At 52.9% G+C, this 17,054-nt stretch overlaps 9 protein-coding genes; 4 read left to right on the top strand and 5 right to left on the bottom strand.

Annotated features, from left to right (window-relative positions):
* Nucleotides 1–20: 20 nt before the first annotated feature.
* RCC_03618 (probable heat shock protein, mitochondrial precursor) lies at nucleotides 21–2,203 on the bottom strand (the record flags this gene model as incomplete). XM_023768905.1 has 3 exons in its annotated part: nucleotides 21–1,840; nucleotides 1,895–2,096; nucleotides 2,177–2,203. The coding sequence occupies 3 exons, from the start codon at nucleotides 2,201–2,203 to the stop codon at nucleotides 21–23; spliced, it is 2,049 nt and encodes a 682-aa protein (XP_023624673.1).
* Nucleotides 2,204–3,183: 980 nt separating this feature from the next.
* RCC_03619 (uncharacterized protein) lies at nucleotides 3,184–4,065 on the top strand (the record flags this gene model as incomplete). Its single annotated transcript, XM_023768906.1, has 1 exon — nucleotides 3,184–4,065. The coding sequence occupies one exon, from the start codon at nucleotides 3,184–3,186 to the stop codon at nucleotides 4,063–4,065; it is 882 nt and encodes a 293-aa protein (XP_023624674.1).
* Nucleotides 4,066–4,630: 565 nt separating this feature from the next.
* Nucleotides 4,631–5,193, bottom strand: RCC_03620 (40S ribosomal protein S17; the record flags this gene model as incomplete). XM_023768907.1 has 3 exons in its annotated part: nucleotides 4,631–4,723; nucleotides 4,782–4,982; nucleotides 5,047–5,193. 3 exons carry the CDS (start codon nucleotides 5,191–5,193, stop codon nucleotides 4,631–4,633), a joined length of 441 nt encoding a protein of 146 aa, XP_023624675.1.
* A 599-nt stretch (nucleotides 5,194–5,792) lies between these two features.
* On the top strand, nucleotides 5,793–6,195 carry RCC_03621 (uncharacterized protein; the record flags this gene model as incomplete). XM_023768908.1 has 2 exons in its annotated part: nucleotides 5,793–6,100; nucleotides 6,159–6,195. 2 exons carry the CDS (start codon nucleotides 5,793–5,795, stop codon nucleotides 6,193–6,195), a joined length of 345 nt encoding a protein of 114 aa, XP_023624676.1.
* A 644-nt stretch (nucleotides 6,196–6,839) lies between these two features.
* On the top strand, nucleotides 6,840–7,591 carry RCC_03622 (related to dlpA protein; the record flags this gene model as incomplete). XM_023768909.1 has 4 exons in its annotated part: nucleotides 6,840–6,950; nucleotides 7,002–7,172; nucleotides 7,234–7,290; nucleotides 7,346–7,591. The coding sequence occupies 4 exons, from the start codon at nucleotides 6,840–6,842 to the stop codon at nucleotides 7,589–7,591; spliced, it is 585 nt and encodes a 194-aa protein (XP_023624677.1).
* Nucleotides 7,592–7,732: 141 nt separating this feature from the next.
* On the bottom strand, nucleotides 7,733–9,091 carry RCC_03623 (related to extracellular dioxygenase; the record flags this gene model as incomplete). XM_023768910.1 has 4 exons in its annotated part: nucleotides 7,733–8,405; nucleotides 8,469–8,507; nucleotides 8,560–8,653; nucleotides 8,713–9,091. 4 exons carry the CDS (start codon nucleotides 9,089–9,091, stop codon nucleotides 7,733–7,735), a joined length of 1,185 nt encoding a protein of 394 aa, XP_023624678.1.
* Nucleotides 9,092–10,344: 1,253 nt separating this feature from the next.
* On the bottom strand, nucleotides 10,345–11,679 carry RCC_03624 (probable cystathionine beta-lyase; the record flags this gene model as incomplete). Its single annotated transcript, XM_023768911.1, has 1 exon — nucleotides 10,345–11,679. One exon carries the CDS (start codon nucleotides 11,677–11,679, stop codon nucleotides 10,345–10,347), a length of 1,335 nt encoding a protein of 444 aa, XP_023624679.1.
* A 245-nt stretch (nucleotides 11,680–11,924) lies between these two features.
* RCC_03625 (related to ATP-binding protein, putative pantothenate kinase) lies at nucleotides 11,925–13,008 on the bottom strand (the record flags this gene model as incomplete). XM_023768912.1 has 3 exons in its annotated part: nucleotides 11,925–12,165; nucleotides 12,218–12,753; nucleotides 12,853–13,008. 3 exons carry the CDS (start codon nucleotides 13,006–13,008, stop codon nucleotides 11,925–11,927), a joined length of 933 nt encoding a protein of 310 aa, XP_023624680.1.
* Nucleotides 13,009–13,686: 678 nt separating this feature from the next.
* On the top strand, nucleotides 13,687–16,503 carry RCC_03626 (probable peroxisomal multifunctional beta-oxidation protein and related enzymes; the record flags this gene model as incomplete). XM_023768913.1 has 3 exons in its annotated part: nucleotides 13,687–13,848; nucleotides 13,907–15,659; nucleotides 15,713–16,503. 3 exons carry the CDS (start codon nucleotides 13,687–13,689, stop codon nucleotides 16,501–16,503), a joined length of 2,706 nt encoding a protein of 901 aa, XP_023624681.1.
* Nucleotides 16,504–17,054: the final 551 nt, after the last annotated feature.

Here is a 17,054-nt window from a genome sequence, read left to right on the forward strand (position 1 = left end):
CAACGAGGGAGCGAGCGCATTTAAGGCTTCTTCTCACCCTCGCCCTCCTGCTTGGGCTGCTCGCCGGAAGACTGCTCACCAGCAGGCTGCTCAGACGAAGCCTGGCTCTCCTGTCTCGCGCGGTGCATCTTGTCAAAGAGAGTGAGAGATGCGTTCTGGAGCTCATCGGTCTTGGCCTTGATCTCCTCGGCGGTGGCACCGCCCTCACCAGTCTGGTTGGCGGCGATGAACTCGCGCATGGAGGTGATCTTCTCACGGATAGAGTCGGCCTCGGTCTTGTCGAGCTTCTCCTCGAACTCCTTGAGTGCCTTCTCGGTGTCGTTCACAACGCTGTCGGCACGGTTGGCGGCCTCAATGGCACCCTTACGGTCCTTGTCTTGAGCGGCGTACTTCTCGGCGTCGTTGACCATGCCCTGGATCTCATCGTCGCTCAAACCAGAGCCAGATGCAATTGTGATGGACTGGTCCTTGTTGGTGGACTTGTCCTTGGCGTGGACGTGGACGATCGAGTCGGCGTCAATGTCAAAGGTGACCTCAATCTGAGGGACACCACGGTGGGCGGGTGGGATACCAACAAGCTGGAAGTTGCCGAGCATCTTGTTGTCGCGGACAAGCTCACGCTCACCCTGGTAGACCTTGATCTCAACAGCGGACTGGAAGTCAGCGGCAGTAGAGAACGTCTGCGACTTCTTGGTTGGAATGGTGGTGTTGCGGTTGATCAGACGAGTGAAGACACCGCCGAGGGTCTCAATTCCGAGGGAGAGAGGAGTAACGTCGAGGAGGAGGAGGTCGGTGACCTCACCAGCGAGCACACCACCCTGGATCGCGGCACCAATAGCGACAGCCTCATCTGGGTTGACAGACTTGGCTGGGTCACGGCCAAAGATGCTCTTGACGGACTCAATGACCTTTGGCATACGAGTCATACCACCGACAAGAATGACATCCTGAATGTCAGTGGCCTTGAGGCCGGCATCCTTGAGTGCCTTGCGGACGGGGTCGACGRTGCGGTTGATGAGTGGGTCAACAAGTCCCTCGAGCTGCGAGCGGGTCATCTTTGTGTTGATGTGCTTAGGTCCGGAAGAGTCGGCGGTGATGAAAGGAAGGTTGATGTCAGTCTGAACAGAAGACGACAGCTCAATCTTGGCCTTCTCGGCGGCTTCACGGATACGCTGGATAGCCATGCGGTCGCCAGAGAGATCAATTCCTTGCTCTTTCTTGAACTGCTGGACAAGGTGGCGGACGAGGGTGATGTCGAAGTCCTCACCACCAAGGTGAGTGTCACCGTTGGTAGCCTTGACCTCAAAGACACCGTTGGAGATTTCCAGAACGGAGATATCGAAGGTACCACCACCAAGATCATAGACCGCAATAACACGGTCGTCCTTCTCAAGACCGTAAGCTAAGGCAGCTGCGGTGGGCTCGTTGATTACACGGTGGACGGTCAGACCGGAAATCTGACCAGCATCCTTGGTAGCTTGTCGCTGCTGGTCGTTGAAGTATGCGGGGACGGTGACGACGGCATTTTTGATGTTCTTCCCGAGGAAGGCCTCGGCGGTCTCCTTCATCTTTCCAAGAACGAAACCACCAATCTGCGAAGGCGAGTAGCGCTGGCCCTGAGCCTCGAGCCATGCATCACCGTTGGTGTGCTGAACGATCTTGTAGGGCACCTGCTGGATGTCGCGCTGAACCTCGACGTCTGAGAACTTTCGTCCGATCAAACGCTTGGTGGCAAAGAGTGTGTTCTCGGGGTTGACAACGGCCTGGCGCTTTGCGGAGATACCGACTAATCGCTCGCCCTCCTTGGTGAAGCCAACAACTGATGGCGTTGTGCGCGCACCTGTAGAGTTTACTGTCAGTCCCTTGATCTGCCCCCATCTTCAAATATACATACCCTCGGAGTTTTCTATTATACGCGGCGCCTTGCCCTCCATGACAGCGACTGCAGAGTTGGTGGTACCCAGATCGATACCAATGATGGGGCCCTTGACCTTGCCGCCATCAGCATTCGTGTCCTCGGCATATCCTCTTCGGAATTGCGTTAGAGGCGCGCGGTATGCTGATGATCTGAGGGTGGATGTGGCGCGTGGAACAGCCTGTGTTGATGACAATCAGTCTTTGTGCTGTTGCTCGCGTGATGATGCGGCCATTGCGATGCGCCGAGCAATGTACTTACGTTCCGCAGAACTCTAGAGGACAACATGATTGTGGAAATAACACACTATGGCACAAAGCAAGAGTGCGACGGAGATGATGGATGGGAGGGAGGGAGGTTGGATGGATGGATGAGGATGGAGGAGGTTTGATGATGGATGATGGCGATCGTCTTCGAGCGAGCRAGAAAATCTAGGTTGGCCCGAGCTGCGAGCCCGGCAAGCTGTGTTTCTGTCCGGCTTCGATCGGTTTCCATTGCGACACCACTCCACGAGACATCATCGACTTTCCATCTTTTAGCGATAAGTCGCATATATCCTCGCTACGGGGTGAGTTTTTGCATCGAATCTAGTTTTTTAACCAATAGCGATCAAAGTGCGAGAAATGAATCGCTGTCAACTTGGAATGCACGAGTTGCGTGAGAGGACTGAAAGGACTGAACAGGTTCGCATCACCTCAGGTGCACAGAGTCAAAGTACCTCAGGCCAGGCACTCGTTCTGGTCGCAACCGAAGACGTAAGACGCCGGGTTTCTGCAGGAGAAGCCTCCATTGTTCATTGGTGAATTGAAGCTCTTCCCCGTTTTGTCAGGATGATGTTCAAGGTCAGCAGCATTGGAGCAGTTTGCGATTGCCATCTCCTATCTACAGCGAGCCTCCCACTGGTACCTTACCTACTGTACCAGTGCCGACGATGCATCGTTACTACGCATAACTTCCACTCTTGCTCCACTCACTCCAAGTCTCATATTTCATGCACCACAAATTCCCATCATCCACACATCTCACATCACTGCAATGGCTAAACTTTTGAGTTACATGGACTTTTTCCTGCCCGGTCCAGGATTTCGCATGCYAAACKATCCTGTCGAAAGAAGAAAAGTCGAAGTTTGTCTTGACATTTACATGAAGGTCAGTCCATGGAGACAGCTGCAAGACATGATCGATCACGGACTCATCCACCCGAATTCCTGCAGATCAGCGACCTCGTAAAGGAAGACACTGCAGCGTCTCTACGGCAAGCTCGAACAATGAACAAATCGCTTGCAAGCAATAGCAGTGCTGGGCTTGGCATGCAAGTAGCGGCTTGCCTATCGCTATCACTGCTTGAACAGTCGATTAGAAATCTTGACGAGGCAGTTGAGTGGGCGGACAAGGGCGCCCAGTATGCTGCTCAAATTCAACAGCCAGGAGACATGCCACGCCAGCTCATCATGGCAGAGAAGCGACGAGRGGATGCGAAAGAGTTGCAGAGCCTGGCGCAGAGTGCCAAAACTCTCAGGGAGCAGCTCAAGAGCACAGCGGGAAGCCAGGCAGTGCAGGACCCGAATCCTGGATCAAAGCCTATCGGAACTGTTTGCCAGGATGTTCACGACGACAACGCCTCGAGCGACGACACCAGCCAACCATTCACACCCCCATCTTCCGGGGCGAAGCCTATCGGACTTGTGCGGCAGGATACCCACAACGATGGCGCAGCGGCAAGCCAGACACCACCGGCCCCATGGTTTGGGATGGATTCCATCAACCCTTTTCGACCGCACGATTCACCCAATCGCAGCAAGGCGACAACTGAGCTATCTCCAAACCCATATAACTCGCCCATATCCACCCGCATCGTCGGCTTCACCGCAGGAGAACATGTCATGCAGGCCCTGAACGATGTCAGGTCTGAAATTGAAAAGGCTCTGTCCTCTGCCATTGATCATTTGGAGAAGGAATTCGTCCTACTGCGGCAACAGCCGTCTGCGAATCATGTTCCGTCAGACGAGGGCCGCGGACTTTGTCCTTGTTGGGACTGTTATGCGTTTCGGCTCCACTCGGTTTGTGAATTCGGTCTTGACAAAATCGAGCCCTGGATGTACGAAGTCCAATGGAAGTCCGAGATAGTAGACAATCGCATGGCGGATTAGCTGCCCGCCGCACAGATTCTTGAGACATTGAAATTGGCCTGTGGGGTTCGTTGCTGCTGAGAAACTGGATCTGAAAAATGGCGACCACTGACACATTTCTAGAGCTCCCCTCCGGCGGTCCCAGGGGCTGACAAACAAGTCGACGTCGTCAGCAGGGCGGAGGCTGCATATATCAAGACAATGAAGAGTGCAGAGCGTTTGGCTGCGGATGCGCTGTTAGAATTGTACGAATCATGCACTAGTGATGAGGATGTGGCGGCACAAGCATTGGCAAATGTGAAGCACCCAGGCACTTGAAGAGCTGTGGTTCTCCGCATAGGATTGGCACTACGGCATCACGAAAACCACCACACGCTCTTCTTGGAAGACATGCAATGGGAAGGGAAGGGGGAAATGGCAATCAAGCATTGTCCGAAGACGCAGCGACACCTGGGGTGGAGGAATTTCTCCATTTGCTCAGATAACAACTAGAGCTAGATAGGGCATCTCTGCAGCGACCATGGTATTGAAGCTGCAAGCCAACGCCTCAACTCCGGGAATCGTCGTGAAAGCATGGAAGAAATGCTTAAGCACGGGGTGCGCGGTCGCCGAAGCGGCGAGGTCGGTCGGCAACCTGCTGCTGCTGGACGGCAACCACGTTGACTGGGATGCTGTCGAACTGTGAAGTGTGTCAGCGGAGTTTGCACCACGGCTGTGTGGGTATGTGTTATGCGTACGCCGAGCGACTTGAGCAAGTCCTTGGTCTCCTGGTCGACATCCAATTGACCGCTCTCGCTGTTCTGGGTGAAGTCCAGAGCCGAAACCTCTGGCACGTACTGATCCTTCCTCTCACGCTCCTCCTCCTGTAGCTTGAAGGAGATACCGCGAACGGGTCCACGCTGAATACGCTTCATCAAGTGGGTGGTGTAACCGGCGATCTAGAAGACCAACTGTCAGTTGCCTGCTTCCGAATCTTCGTGGTGTATCGTAGGTTATGCGCACCTTGTTGCGCAGGCGCTTGCTGGCAATGACGGCGATTTCATCACAGATGCGCTTGTTGGTCTCGAAGTCGAGAGTGAGCTTGGGGTAGTAACGCTCGATGATGACCTTGGCGGACTTCTTCACGGTCTTGGTGCGGACGCGACCCATTTTGGCGGTATTTGGTGAAGGGAGTGAGGGGGTTTTCGTGGATTGGGTTCTTCCTTGACGGAGCAGGAGTTGAAGCGGTGCGAGAATTTGGGAGTTGAGGTGAAATTGAAGCTTGGCGGTGGCTTGCCGGGATCCGAAGGGCGATTGGATTCACATGATGAAGCGCGATCCACAAGCCGTTCCCATCACATCACGCTTCTTTCCATACTGTGGACATGCTCCATGATGCCAATGTTCGACCTGCAGCAATATCTATCTATGTCGCGGAAAGGCTCAATGCCATTCGATGATGGCTATGATTTGCAGTGGAGCCCCACCAGCGTCCCTTGCACCAACACCGAGTACGCGCCCTGAGCGGCACAGCAGCGCTTCAATCCGGAGAAGCTGCATTAGCATACTGCTGCTTCTAAACTTGCAGGCTTCTCAGCGGCAATCAGTCCTCGGGCATTTTCACAATTGTAGAGAGGAAGTCATATAGAAGTCTCAATGGTAAGCCACATTCTCGTCATCCAGGTTCCATCCACTCTTTCTTCCACACTCTTTATTTGCGCGCGACCCTTCAAGAATCAAATTTATCGGTCATATCAGCTCCTTCTAAAATGCTGTTCCTCCAATCGCTATGCAGACTATTGGCTGCCACCCTACTGGCATTTGGCATTGCACACGCCGATCAACAAATGCCTTTGGGCCAACATGCGGCCAAGAAGACCATCACATATACAATCCTTTCGACACGCACAAGATATGCCTTTCGACCCCATACAGCGACGATGATGCGGCCAACACCCACGCTATCTGCTCCGTGGCTTGCACAACTACACAAGAAACAGCGAAAGGACAACTGCGACGAGACTGCGTGTGCCATGTGCAAGTCCTCATCCCAGTGTGATACGACGAAGTCCACCTGGTGAGTAATCTGATGTTAATTAAAGGACGCTGTTTCGATCATACTGACTGGATAATAGTACGGAATGCGATGCAAAGCCCTACTGCGATTGTTGAGATTGGGTCAAGTGATCTATGCTCAGCTTTGCCATCGTTTATCGTCAGAGCCTTTCTATAAAGATCCAGCAAACCATTCTGTGTAAATACTTCAGACAATGCGATGGTTCTATATCAAATTCTGCAACGATTCGATGCTGCTTGCCAGTTTCATGAACGCTTGCTTCCGCTTTTGGCTCAGCAACAGCAGTCCTGCATGCGGTACGAGCTTATCGATTCCTGCAATGCGTGGTTGGACTCGAACGAGTAACACTTTGGAATCTCATGCCAAATAGCTTGCTACCCTCGATATACGCGCATGCAGAATCTTCAATCGTCAAGGCCGAGAACTTATGGCCGGTTTCTCTCCCCTCCCGTGAAGTCCCGCGACGTCAGACCGTCGATCTCCTACATCGGAGCTCAGCTCCTACCCATATGTATTGACCAAAACAACAGAACAACATCATACCTAAGTACACACGATCGATCTGACTTCAGTAAGATGAGCGTCAAGAACATTGTAAAGGCACTGGAACCATTCACCAGGCAAGCAAACACAACGCCAGGCACAGCACACTCTCACTAACACATGTCAAAGCTGCGATGTAGCCGACGCTCTCACCAAGCTCAAGATACCCCACGGAGGCTTCTTGCCCGGAATCACGATGTGGTCTCCTAAGCGACAAGAAGGTCCCACGAAGATTGTAGGACCTGCATATACCGTCAAATACGTCCGCAAGAACTACGAGAATGAACCCAAGCCTGCAGGCCATTATGTACGTTGATCGTTTTGTCTATTTGGTTCGAAAGCTGATCCATGAGTGTAGATTGACTCAGTCCCCGAAGGAGCAATAGTCTTCATCTCAGCGCCTCCGCGAATGCCAAATGCTTGCTATGGAGGCTTGATGAGCACGCGAGCTCAGTACTCGGGAGCTGCAGGCACAATCATCGATGGAAGACTTMGTGATCTTCAGGAGCATCGTGATCTCAACTTTCCAGTACGTCTCGAATTCAGCCTGTGTCGCTGAGTCTTGTTGCTGACAGTATCCTTTCCTCAAGGTCTTTGCGAGAGATGTTGGAACGACTGCTCCGCAAGAAGTGGCCCGCGTCAGCGAAGTGAGTTGTCCTTGTTGTCTCTGGTACGATATTAATATAAAGACAATACTCGCAGGTCAATGCACCGGTCCGACTCAATAGTGAGGATCAAGACACAATGATCCATCCTGGTGACTACCTGATTGGTGACATCAATGGTGTCGTGTGCCTTCCAAAAGACCTAGCGGAGCAGGCAATCAATTTGATCGCCTCGCAGGTGGAGGCCGACGAGAATACCGCCAAAGACCTTCGCAATGGCGCCAAATTTGCGGAGGCATCGAAGAAGCATCGAGCCAATGTCAAGCAGCCGAAGCTGGCATAAATGATATACACAGCTGTTTAATGAATGTCCGTGGTCGAAATGTCTAGCCTAAGTTTCAATCACCTCGTTGGTTCCAGATCTTGCCTTGCAACAGTATTTTTTAATACCCCTCAGTTCCTGCGAGTCTGAGCAGATGGAGCTCTAGTAAGCAGATGCTGAACTGGCTGGAGCGCTACTCATGGGAACAGCATCGCTAGGCATACTGCCAGTAGGCGCACCGCCAGTGCTGTTGCCACCTGGACCGCCGCCACCGCCACCCATGCCGGAGTTCTCGTTCGCAACACCGCCTGACTCATAATGGGTTCCAGCAGAAGTGACCTCAGAATCAGCAGTCGGGTCAATTCCCAAGCTAATCCAAGCCATGATACCATCCTCGATATCATCACCAATGAGCACATACTGCACAAAGGGATCCATGCTCTCCGTTTCTTCAGAAAGGATGCTGTCATCGGCGTTGAGTGTCAGTTCCTGTGTGTTGGTGTTGTAAGGTGCAGTTTCCGAGACCCGTGTCAGGAGATCTTGGTCTATGAATATTTGACCGACGTGCGAGGCATGGGTGGAGAAGTTTCCGAAGCCCTCGAGGATGGTACCGTTGGTCCTGACGATCGTGGTGTTGGTGTTGTGGCTGRGAACGTGGATGTGAGGAGCGCGGCCGGTGTAGTGCCCGGGGACAATGGTCTCGAATTGAGCTACGCCGTTGATGTCGGTTGGCTGGATACCGCGAAGGAAGGTGTTTTGGATATTCTCTGTATCGTCCTCGTTACCATTTCCAGATGCGGATACCCCAGAGTATACACCTGTGGCGTTACAGTGCCTGTTTTGATGTCAGTACTCTGCTGAGAGTCCACTGTTCGATCATGCAGGATGGGACACCGACCAAATATCGATGAACACGGCACGGACCGGCTCACAAGTGCTATACGTTCGTCAGTCTGATGCTACCGCCAAGGTATTTTGGTCAAGCATACCTAGTGTCAACTAGCTGTACATCGAGGTAAAGCGGCACACCTGCCTGATCTTCCGTGATATCGCTACGGATATTCTCGCCATCGATGTAGTACGCTGTGGCAGCATTAGTCAGTCACGTCTCCAAGCCCGCTGCATTCAGTGTATATGCTTACGCCCTTGGGTGACCTCCGGCTGCAGGACGCAACTAGAATTGTCAGAGAACAACGAGAGCTCATCAGATCCCATCGTGACGTCTAAGTCGGATGTATGAGAGATGTTGTATTCCGCAAAGTCACGGCGCTTGAAACGCTTGCTGGTGAGGCCTCGCTTAGCACGAGCATGCTTAGCCAGCTCCTGTCGACGAGCGAGAGCAGCTTCAAGATGACCTCGTCGTTGCAGTTCCCCTGCACAAGATCGAACGGAGTTGGGTTGACGAGCTCGCAACCACTGGCCACGCTCAGCGGCTTCTTGCCGAACAGAATGTCCCGGATGGGCGAGCGCAACGTTGATGGCCACAAGACCGGTCGCGAGCATCGAGAGAATGGGTGCCATTGTTCGACGGTGTGAGACTGTAATGAGATGGGATGGGATGGGATGATGTAGTGGATGACCAGTTCAGACGGGAGGGTTGCCTTTCATATACCGTTTCAACATAGATCTATCCTTCAAGACTGCAAAAGCCGCGTAATTCAAGCAATCAGCGGAAGACCTTGTGGACCAAGAGATAAGTGTATACGGTCAATGCTCGCAGTAGTAACGGACTAGTATGCCGCGTGGGAGGCGTATGATCGTCGAGTTAGAGCGAAGTTCATTCTACTCCACCAGCATACGTACGAAATTGACAAGAGCGAGCCTCTGATTCGTCTTCCAACTTCGTCGTGACTTGTTTTCTTGCAGCAGTGAATCGACGCGAAGCCAGGTGGACGTCTAAGCCTTCGAGTCTCAAACCACGCCGAGTGAAGCTGTTATTGTTGCATGTTTTGTCCACTGGTCCACATGTCTCCTGTGACAATTCACAGTTCCTCGCTCTTTGTGCTGCATTGGTGCTGAAAGCATGAACTGCAAGATGTCAAGTGCCAAATGGTAGAGCAATGCATCAATTTGATACGCCTCAACAGATAGTCTGGGTCCACCAGACTTGTCATCACGCCATTTGTGGCAGACCTACGATTGACGCCCGCATACGTACATCTTCTCTTTGAGGCTGTGGCCTATGAAACATGCCGCAGGGGTTGTTTGGTGGAAGTGGTCGGCTCGTGTGGTCGGCGCTACTTTGAAGCTTGAATAACGCGTGTATTCCTTGGCGCCGACGACACCTGAGCGATGATGCACGAGAGCATTGCGTTACATCACATCGAGGTGATAAAATTAACAGATTGATGGTACGTTGCAAGCTGTCTTCCGACGGCTTGCCTACGCGTCGCTGGTCTGTGTTGTGGAGTTGTTCAAGCCGAACGTCGCATGCAAGCACATTCCCCGTCTGATCGTCTCGAGTGCGTCGCGAGACATGAGTATACTGTGGGTCAAGCCAATGCGCAAGAGGACCTTGATAGATGCAAGACTGGTCTTCAGGTGAGCTGGTGCTGCTCGCACTGCGCAAGCAGAGCTCACTTGAAATTCCGTACAGAATCCTGGTCACGCAGCGAAAGGTGTGCCCGAGGGAGAGAAGTTCGCGATTCACCAGTAGGAGACAAGTCAAATATCTTCAGACGCAATGTCCGCTGAACAGTTTCGTTTCGATTGGAGGTGCTTTATCTGTCATATGCCTAGGGAGCCAAGAATGATGATGGCTCTACGCTGTCAGGCTATGGCTCATCGACAACCAGAGTGGTCCGACCGCTCTCGCCAGCTACCTCCTCCGCCTCCAACGCAGTGAAACCGTCATCCGTAAGCCTGACTGCTCCGGCACGCACCAAAGCTTGAGCAAGATCGTCGCGCAGGTCATCCAAATCCTCAATGCCAATGCAGAGGCGAATGATGTCTTCGGGCAGAGCACGTGCCTTGCGCGTGGCTGGATCGATGCTCGCGTGACTCATGCGGCAAGGCATCGAGATGAGCGAGTTCACACAGCCAAAGGAGACAGAGATGCCAAAAAGCTTGGTGGACTCCACAATGCGCTCGGACAGGGCAATAGAACCAGTTTCAAAGCTCAAGACTGCGCCGGCGCCGCGAGCCTGCTGCCAATGGAGCTTGTATTGTGGGTGAGACTTCAAACCGGGGTAGCGCACCTTGAAGCCGTGGGCTTCGAGGTAGTGAGCGATTGCATCAGCRTTTGCCTGCTGTTTCTCCATGCGGATTGCCAAGGTCTTCACACCGCGCATGAGCAGCGAGCAGTCCTGTGGGTTCAGACCAACACCAGTGGAGTTGATCAAGGCATAGAACTTGTCGCCGAGAGCAACGCTGTTGATGCCAATAACGCCAGCCATAAGATCGTGATGACCCGAGAGGTACTTGGTACCACTCTCGTAGACCACGTCGGCTCCAAGATCAAGTGGGTTCTGGAGATACGGGGACAGCATCGTGTTATCTACAGCGACTACTGCGTCTGCATTGGCCTCGTGCGCAATCGCGGAGATTGCTGAGATGTCGCAAATCTTGATCAATGGGTTGGTGGGCGACTCGAGGAGCACCATGGCGGTCTTTTCAGACACTGCGGCCTTCACAGCCTCGAGATCAGTCGTGTCAACATGACGCACGACAATTCCACCATTTTCTGACATGTACTTGAGCAGTCTGTTCGTGCCGCCATACAGATCGTCTCCGGTGATGACTTCGTCACCGGGCTTGAGTATCCTGGTAATGACATCTGCCGCGCCCATGCCCGAGCCAACAACGAGGGTTCGCCTGACGTTCATGACCCGGGCGAGATGACGCTCCAAGTGGGTTCTAGTGGGGTTGCCACTGCGAGTATAGTCGTACTCCTGGCCTGGGCCACCTTTAAAGGTGGCGGACAAGTAGATGGGCATGCTGGAGGCATTGTACTGGTCGTTGGTCTCGGTGTAGACCAACTCGGTGGCGAGGGCGTAGCGGCGGCCATTGGACGGGCTCGAGGGCGCCGGCGACGGCGGAAGAGCGTGGCCGTCGAGGTCCAGGTTCTTAAGGGCTTTGCCCATGCCATTGGCGTTGTTGCTGCCAGACATGATGTAGTGGGGCGCAGTTTAAAAGGACTGACGCTGTGACCTGTGCTGTGTTTTATGAGGGTAGAATGGTGGAGACGACGAGGGGAGGTTGTCGCCGGTGAAATATGAGGTTTCGGTGCTGGTGCGGTGRGGGATGTTGTCAGGATTGCGGAGGTCGAAGATTTGTCGGAGTCAGATGGAATGCAGGCCGGGGTGCAGTGGTGCAATCGCGGATAGCATGCGACATCGGAGCGGGCATTGATTGATCAAATTCTATGAACGGCCTTCACTCGCCTATCTTTGCCAACAACTAATCGCAATTGCTTGTCCTTTTCTCCGCCAAATATGCTGTGCCTCAGCACATCAGTGTAGAGCTCGTAGCAAGGATAGTAGCCATTCACAAAGTTAACAACCTGCTCTTTGGTCATGCCAGTGCCTTTGGAGGCTCGCATGGCAGCTTCCTGTTCCTCTCTCCAGTGGTATACGTAGACAGGGTCTTCGGCATCACTTTGCAAGCGTGTCAGTTTCGATTGTAGTAGATCCAGATGATGCAACTTACATGTGCACGAAAGCCCCAAACTTGTCTGTCAAAGCATCATAGTCTCTCAGCTGATTGTTGATGAACATAACATCTTCAAGCTTGAGTCTGCCCAGTTGACCCTGGTAGTCGTTGGCACTGTCTTCGGCTTCGGCCTTCGCTGCTAGMCACTTGCACTCGACCTCTGCATCGGTCAAAGGACGAAATCCAACGCACCAACCTTCAAAAATGACAACCTCTACTGGTTTTTGTCCATTCGCATTCACAATCTCCCAGTCGCTCTCCGGACGGCGATCGCCGGCTCCATTGTGCTGACTTTTGTCGTAGCTGGGCAATTTGATGTTGGTCTTTCGGCTCGAGATGGCATCGAAGAGCTCTTTTCCGGTCTTGATATCATGAGTGGATGGAACACCACGGTGTTGAACGAGGGGATTATCTGGATAGGCGTCGGCCAGAGCCTTTTGCTGATCATGGGAAAGGTACAAGTCGTCGATGGAGAGCACCACGACCGGCAGGCCATGTGGTGGGCTCGAAAGTGTCTTGCTTAGAGTTTCAACCTGGTATGGTGAGTATGAGTGTCGAAGCTGGATAAGACGTGCTTATAAAACTGAGAGTCCTAAATCGTCGAAAGTGTTGAAATAGAAGTCCTCACTTACCAATGTTGTCTTACCAGCGCCTTGCACGCCATTCAGCCCGAGGAAGAAGGGTGGAGGTACCTCTCTCTTGCTCTCGTATTGCTCACGGTGCTGCTTGAGTCGCTCGATAATGAAAGGAACACAGTGCTCAGACTTGTCATCAACAATCTTGGCCATCTTTGCAAGACGTTGGCGAGGCGCCGACAAGTGAAAAGGATTGCAGACCACTCATGAAGCTCCCACCTTCGATGCTAGAAAGTTGAGCCGTGGTCCCACATGTGACATGTCCACATCCTTCGGCATTCGTCACGGCGGACTTTTCACATGAAGATCTTTGAGAGCTCATGATTGCCTGATCCCGCGACTGACCAGGCACAATAGCTCCGGGGTTTTGGAGCGCTTCAGAGATGGATGAGTCCGGCAATCGACATGCCTGCTTACGGCCGATGGGACATGAACGCGATGACCCTTTGAAACAGTATGCTCGGCAAGTGCCTGTCCTGGAGAGATGCAAGCTGCGTTGTCCAGCCACAAAGTGTAGGAAGCCCACAAAGGTCAACAGATCAACAAAGCCATCGGTGCGTAAGAGCGCCTTGACGCGCTTGAGAGCCACAGATTCCACGACAATTTCACAAGCGTGGATAATGACGCCGTCACCCATGATCAGCAGCCGCGCTTTGATGATGAACCTCGGCTTCCGCTTCGGCCATTCCAGAATGGCAGAACATCAGGTGCTGCGAGGCTAAGTACATACAAGTTCCAGTAAGCTGGATACGTTTCCTCCTCCTTCTTCCTCTCCATACGCGCACCTCGAGTCGCACAACCATACACTCCTTCTTTCACCACACCGTAATCATGGCAGGCGAACAGCTCCGGTGGGACGGTCAGACCGTCGTTGTGACCGGCGCAGGCGGTGGTTTGGGAAGAGCATATGCCACCTTCTACGGCAGTAGAGGAGCAAACGTCGTCGTCAACGACCTCGGTGGCAGCTTCAAGGGCGAGGGCGGTAGTCAGACTGTAAGGTGTATCTTGGAGGACTTCGAGAGGAGGCTTTGCTAACAAGATTGTGATGCAGGCGGCCCAGAAAGTAGTAGATGAGATCAACAAGGCCGGCGGAAAGGCAGTAGCCAACTACGATTCGGTCGAGAACGGCGAGAACATTATCAAGACCGCCATCGACAACTTCGGCCGCATAGACGTGCTGATCAACAATGCCGGCATTCTCCGCGATATCAGCTTCAAGAACTTGAAAGATGAGGACTGGGATCTTATTATGAAGGTGCACGTCGTTGGTGCTTACAAGTGCGCAAGAGCCGCATGGCCATATTTCCGCAAGCAAAAGTACGGACGAGTTATTAACACTGCATCTGCCGCCGGGCTATTTGGAAGTTTTGGTCAGACCAACTACTCAGCAGCCAAGCTTGCGATGGTGGGATTCACCGAGACACTTGCAAAAGAGGGCGCCAAGTACAACATTCTCTCCAACGTCATTGCACCAATCGCTGCGTCAAGAATGACAGCGACGGTCATGCCAAAAGAGGTGCTGGATGCCCTCAAGCCGGAGATGGTCGTCCCTCTTGTTGCTGCCCTGACTCACTCTTCAACAAAACCTACTGATAATGGTGGAATCTACGAGGTGGGTGGTGGACACATGGCCCAGCTTCGTTGGGAGAGATCCAAGGGTGCTCTGCTCAAAGCCGATAACACCTTTACTCCTGGCGCATTACTCTCCAAGTGGAGCGACATCGAGGACTTCACAAACCCACAACACCCAACAGGACCAAACGATTTTCTCGCTCTCCTGGAGSAGGCCCAGAAGCTGCCTCCAAGCCCCAAGGCACAGGAGCTGGACTTTTCGGGCAAGGTCGCTGTGGTGACTGGTGGTGGTGCCGGTCTCGGTCGCAGCTACTGCCTCACCCTGGCCAAGTATGGCGCTTCAATTGTCGTCAACGATCTTGCGGACCCTGAACCGGTTGTTCAAGAAATCAAGAAGCTCGGCGGCAAAGCAGCGGGTGTTAAGTGCAGCGCTGAAGAGGGCGACAAGGTTATCAAGGCTGCAATCGACGCCTTTGGTCGTGTGGATATCCTGATCAACAACGCCGGAATCCTCCGTGACAAGTCTTTCCACAACATGGACGACAAGATGTTCCACCAAGTGCTGGACGTTCACCTTCGAGGCACATACAAGGCCTCGAAGGCGGCTTGGCCATACATGCTGAAGCAGAAGTATGGTCGCATCATTAACACCACCTCCACCTCCGGTATCTACGGCAACTTTGGACAGGCCAACTACGCGGCTGCAAAGTGCGGTATCCTTGGTTTCTCACGCGCTCTAGCCCRTGAAGGCGAGAAGTACAACATCTTTGTMAACACAATCGCCCCCAACGCTGGCACCAACATGACTCGCTCTATCATGCCAGAGGAGATGGTCCAGGCGTTCAAGCCAGACTACGTTGTGCCGGTCGTGCTTATCATGGCCTCTGACAAGATGCCGGGCAAGCCAACCGGCCGTCTCTTTGAGAGCGGTTCCGGTTGGGCTGGCGAGACCAGATGGCAGCGAACCGCTGGTGCTCAATTCCCCGCCACCAAGGAGCTCACCCCCGAGACTGTCTTGCAGTCATGGTCAAAGATCACGACCTTTGATGGTAACTCCGACAACCCTTCGGAACCCTCAGCTGGTACCGAGAAGATCATGGCAAATCTGTCCAACACTGGTAGCAGCGAGTCGTCCAGTGGCGATGACTACAACGCCAAGATCGCGGAAGCGCAGAAGGCACAGGCACAGGGTACCGACTTCACGTACGATGAGCGCGATGTYATTCTCTACAGTAAGTAAAGTGTTGCGTCCGCGAGCTATATTTTACTAACATGATCATAATAGACCTGGGCATTGGAGCAAAGCGCACCGAGCTGCCATTTGTCTACGAGAATGACGACAACTTCCAGGTGATCCCAACATTTGGTGTCATTCCCAACTTCAGCGCCGAGGCGCCATTCAGCATGTCCGAGATTGTCCCCAATTTCTCGATGAACATGCTCCTACATGGCGAACAGTACCTCGAGATTCGCTCGTTCCCAATCCCAACCGAGGCTACACTCACCTCGTATCCCAGGCTGGTGGAAGTGAACGACAAGGGCAAGGCCGCCGCTATCGTCACTGGCAGCGTCACCAAGGACAAGCGTACTGGCAAGGAGATCTTCTACAACGAGTCTACTGCCTTTGTTCGTGGCTCTGGCGGTTTCGGTGGACAGAAGCAGGGCAGCGACCGTGGTGCTGCTACCAAGGTCCACACTCCTCCCAAGCGCAAGCCTGATGCCGTTGTCGAGGAGAAGACCAGCGAGGAACTCGCTGCAATCTACCGTCTCTCTGGTGACCGCAACCCTCTCCACCTCGACCCTGAATTTGCCAAGGTCGGCGGTTTTGACGTTCCAATCCTCCACGGTCTTTGCTCGTTCGGTATTGCCGGCAAGGCAGTGCTGAAGACATACGGACAATTCAAGAATATCAAGGTCCGATTCGCCGGAACTGTTCTTCCTGGTCAGACTTTGATCACGGAGATGTGGAAGGAGGGTAACACCGTCATCTTCCAGGTGAAGGTCAAGGAGACTGGCAAGCCAGCGATCTCAGGCGCTGGTGCCGAGCTCGTTGATTCCGGCAAGTCGAAGTTGTAGGTGATGGAGGATGATGTATCCAAGCTGTAACCAACAACAGGCTGGAGGAAAAGATGGGCATGTTTAGCAATTACTCTATTGATACATTATGTATGACTTAAGCGTTTGTTCATTGAATGTCTGTTTGAATGTATCGTGAAAGTAGTTTCCTTGGATGGCACGTACGCGAGTGATTACGCTTATGGAGGGCCTACTAGTGCTCGGCGGGTTTATAGAAAGCTCAAACAGAATCTCTTGTTCCATTAGCTCGTAGATGATGATTCTGTTTGCATCGCACTGTCACAGAATTGAATAGCGTTCAGCGGTTTGTGCAAGCCAATCCACTTGCCGCCACGGCTGCATTGACACCAGGTAGTTTCTGGGTTCGAAGCTATCTACTCAACCGCAGTACAGTGATTCGTTCAGTTCGTCGAGCACAGCCACACGACTTCAAGCAACTGAGACAATCAAGAAGCGTGGTAAGATACCAAAAGAAGTCAATTAGAAGAAGAAGAAGAAGATGCCTGTCTGCCCATCCATAAACTCGTAGCTCGTAACACATGTAAGAAACA

This window comes from Ramularia collo-cygni, assembly GCF_900074925.1.
Source record: "Ramularia collo-cygni strain URUG2 genome assembly, contig: RCC_scaffold04, whole genome shotgun sequence".
Lineage (NCBI taxonomy): Eukaryota > Fungi > Ascomycota > Dothideomycetes > Mycosphaerellales > Mycosphaerellaceae > Ramularia > Ramularia collo-cygni.